This window comes from Benincasa hispida, chromosome 3 (assembly GCF_009727055.1).
Source record: "Benincasa hispida cultivar B227 chromosome 3, ASM972705v1, whole genome shotgun sequence".
Classification (NCBI taxonomy): Eukaryota; Viridiplantae; Streptophyta; class Magnoliopsida; order Cucurbitales; family Cucurbitaceae; genus Benincasa; species Benincasa hispida.
The window spans coordinates 66,615,122-66,619,347 of NC_052351.1; the positions used below are offsets into that span (position 1 = coordinate 66,615,122).

At 35.4% G+C, this 4,226-nt stretch overlaps 1 protein-coding gene across 1 annotated transcript in view; it reads left to right on the forward strand.

Annotated features, from left to right (window-relative positions):
• The first annotated feature begins 2,778 nt into the window (after window positions 1-2,778).
• LOC120073122 (beta-catenin-like protein 1) overlaps window positions 2,779-4,226 on the forward strand; it is a 16,029-nt gene continuing 14,581 nt past the window's right edge. The window contains exon 1 of the mRNA XM_039025748.1: window positions 2,779-3,972. Coding sequence (XP_038881676.1) covers window positions 2,794-3,972 — 1,179 coding nt within the window. The 5' untranslated portion in view covers window positions 2,779-2,793. The remainder of the gene's footprint in view (window positions 3,973-4,226) is intronic.

Below are 4,226 nucleotides of genomic sequence, written 5' to 3' on the forward strand. Positions count from 1 at the left end.
CCCTCTATTAGCTTGTAAAACATGAACACCTTGAATTAATAAATTGAATGAATTTGGAATGATATCAATTTGAAGTGTTCAAATTGGATTTCAATTTGAAATATTCAAATTGAATTTAGGGTTTGGCTTTGAATAGTTCAAATTCAAATTAGGTTTTGTATAATTATTTCGATATAATTAATTAACGTCTAATTTATCAAAATTAAACGAAATTGGAGAGTTGATAATATTTAAATATTGACTTAAATATTAATTACATGAATAGGATTCATGTTTAAATATTAAGTGTGTGATTAATTTAATATTTGATATTAAATTATTATTTAATTAATTAAAATCAAATTAATTTTCATTTTTGACTCAATTTGAGAAATTGAATTTTTGAACTTTTTGAATTAATTAAATAAATTTTAGTTAATTTGGAATTAATTAAAATAAGAATTTAAAATGAAAATGATATTGTTAGTGGAAACATCCAAAATTCATCAAAAGGAAGGTATTTCTTCACTTTTAAACCACCTATCCCACTTCATGTTGTCCAATTGAAGTGCCATTGCAAGTGATTGCATGAAAATGATACATAAAACTCTCAAAATTTGCTGATGAAAAATAGAGAGAATTGGAAAAAGTTTTCTACTGAGTTCTTCTCCTTCACTTGAAACCCATTCTATTTCCTTCACAAATTCACTCTATTTTTTAGTTCCACCACTCAAATTCAAGGTTGAGAATAGTAGGGAATCTCTTGGCGGTTTACTGAAGATTTGGAGCTGAGAATTCATGAGGAGCAGCTTGGATTGGAGGAATTCTTCAAAAGTATGTATTTCTTGAAACCATTTTAATACCCTATGAATATGCTTATCTTGATGTCAAAATTAAGGAATTAGAATGCTTAATGATCCTGTTTTCTTCCACTGTTTGTTTCTATATTTCAACAATACAAGTTAAAACTAAGATAAAAACATCAATAGTTTCAGTAACATCTTCTGAAATAACATCAGTCTTACTGGAAGTAACAATAGAAACACGTTAAATCTCAACAGAATCATAAGCATATTGACAGAAACAACATAAACAATATTTTCATAAAATCTAGTTTCTTCTTGATTAACAGTAGACTTATCTATAACATCATGCAGGCCAATATTGGATTCAAGTCTGCCAACATTTTCAACAATAGTAAATTTTTCCTTCATCTTGACAATCAATACTTACAATCGTTTGATCAACCTGAACATTCATTTTCTTAGGCACATCTTAATCAATACAATGGTTAGTAGTATTAATACTAGCAGACGTTATAGTAGAAGCTCTGGCCTCGCCTAACACATTATTTGAAACAATATTCAACCGACTAGTGTTGAAGCAATAGTAACAACTTTATTCACTTTAGAGACACAATCAATACCAATATAAACATTATTAATACCTTGTTCAGGGTCAAGAGACTTATATGCTTCAAGATATTTCTTTATATTTTGCACATTTGTTCCTACAACATGAGAATGAGGAAGCAACACATCCATACTATTAACAACAAACACAACCTTCTGTATGAGGCCCTCAGTGACAACAGGTTCAATAGTTTTTTGGAAATCAATGTCAACAATAACAGAAGCAGCGATTTCAATTTGCTCAATAGATTTAAGGCCATAACAGAATCAATATAATTTACCAAATTAATCTCAATACTACCAATGATAGGCTGTGTGGGGACATAGATATGAAAAGCAACAAAGAAACGACAGTTTCAGCGGGACGAATATGTTCAATAACAAAGGAGACAACTAGATCAACACTACCCATAGTGGTTTTAAAAGGTGTCGTCTTCAGACTATCAGACAATGCAACATGATCAACAACATAGTTAACAGGGTTCACATACTCTATCATAATACCGTCAACATTAATAGTAATTTGGTCAACATTCACAACCTTAGTTTCTTTTTAACACACATGCAAAGTAAGAGAAGTCACATTTCTATAATTCTCTATAGAAATTTTAAGTATAATAGTAGATGTAATACCTTCAAGTTCTTTAGGAGAAGCAATGAATTGATTTGAAGTATAAATAGAAACATACTTGGTGGACTCAGTGACATGGCTTGTGAGGTCTTCCATTGTTAAACCAACCTATCTAACCTCATACATTTCTTTCTCGATTTTGCTGTTTATCGCAAAGTCAATTTTCTTATTGTTAACACACAAATTCACATTAAAGACACCATTGAAAGAGAAAGAAAGTTGTCGCACTCGAACACCATCGATAGAGACACACAAAAAGGGAACATCCTTCATGAAAACCTTCTTCTTCTTTACTGTTTTCTCCACATGAACACTTTCACTTTTAGATGAGCATGTACCTTGACAAATATTCACCATGGAGAGAAAAAGACATAATATACACAGTGGAAGACGAGTCAAACATAAAATTGACAAGTCAAACAATTTCGCTAGGTTTGCTCGATTTGTAAGGTTGTTATGATCATCCGTACTTAAGGCTTGTTGTTAAATCCAAAGAGACCAAGCTTTCTCAATCCAAAGGGACTAGTTCTAACACAATGTTGACGTAGTAGATTTAAATCTCTAAATTGAAGATATATTTTGGCGAGCTATGCTTAAGCGGTCAAAACATTTCATCTATACCAAGCCCAACCCAAAATTATTTAAATTAAATAACGAACATGTAAAAAATTATACAAAGTAATTTGGAGTGGTAGATTGGAATAACCTTTTAGTCAAGAATGTATACTTTATTCGAGTTGGCCGGGTTAGCGAAAAAACATTTAATATAAAATGTTTGAGTGGAGCATTTTAAGTTCTAACCCTCACCATCAATTATTGTCTGGTTTCAACCGGAGGCGAAACCGTAACACCGGCCGCATTCTTCTCTCTTATGTGAGTTTGATGGAAATCGCCGGCGACCGGAACAACATTTCTCATCCAAAGCGGAAGCGCGACGAGGTAGCAACCAATGGAACTGACAATATCGACTTGGCTCTCCTCGAAGCCGTCGAGAAGTCCCAGAAGGCAGTCGAAATATTGGACCTTCGAACGGTGAAGAGGCTCTCTCTCGCCTTCGAACGCCGTCTCAGAGACAACACCGAAGCTCGCCTCAAGTATCCCGACCAGCCCGAGCGCTTTGCCGATTCTGAAGTCGAGCTCCACGAAGAGATTCAGAAGCTCAAAGTACTCGCCGCCGGTCCCGAGCTTTACCCTGACATCGTCAAGCTTGGTGTTATTTCGTCTGTTGTTGACCTCCTTTCGCATAGTAATACTGATATTGCCATTGACGCGGTCCAATTGATCCAGGATTTGACTGACGAGGATGTTCTTGAGGACAATGATGAACCTGCTCGCGTATTGGTCGATGCGCTGATTGAGAACAATGTTCTTGATCTACTGGTGCAGAACTTGCATCGATTGTCGGAGACGGACCCGGATGAGATGGCTGCCGTTTACAATACCCTAGCTACTATTGAGAATTTGATTGAAGTGAAACCGTTAGTTGCCGAGTTGGTCTGTGAACGCACAAAGCTACTGAAGTGGTTACTGGGGAAGATTAAAGTGAGGGATTTTGATAGCAATAAGCAGTATGCTTCGGAGATACTGGCGATACTTTTGCAGAATAGTACGGTGAATCAGCGGAGGCTTGGACAGATGAATGGGGTTGATGTTGTTCTGCAAGCGGTTGCTATGTACAAGTCCAAGGACCCCAAGAGCCCTGATGAGGCTGAGATGGTGGAGAATTTGTTTGATTCTTTGTGTTGTTTGTTAATGCCACTTGAGAACAAGGAAAGATTTGTGAAAGCTGAGGGCGTGGAATTGATGATAATTATTATGAAACAGAAGAAATCCGCCTATGGGTCGGCTATAAGGGCTCTTGATTTTGCCATGACAAATTACCCGCCTGCTTGTGAACGCTTTGTTGATGTTTTGGGGTTAAAGACCGCCTTTGCTGCATTTATGGGTAAGGTGGGGCAAATTACATAACTCCCTCTACTCCTTGTGTTTTTATTGTTTTTCTCGTTCTGTAGTATTGAATGTAATTTAAAGTAGAATTCTGATATTCAAAGAGTAACAGAGTGATTTCAAAGTAAAAACTTGTATATGCGATAATCAATTATGATTCTGGGATCATATGGAAACATAAATCTGATTGGAAAGCGGCTCCATGGTACAATATGATATATAGGTTGTTTGTTTATCCATTCTTTTGCTAGTAGCTT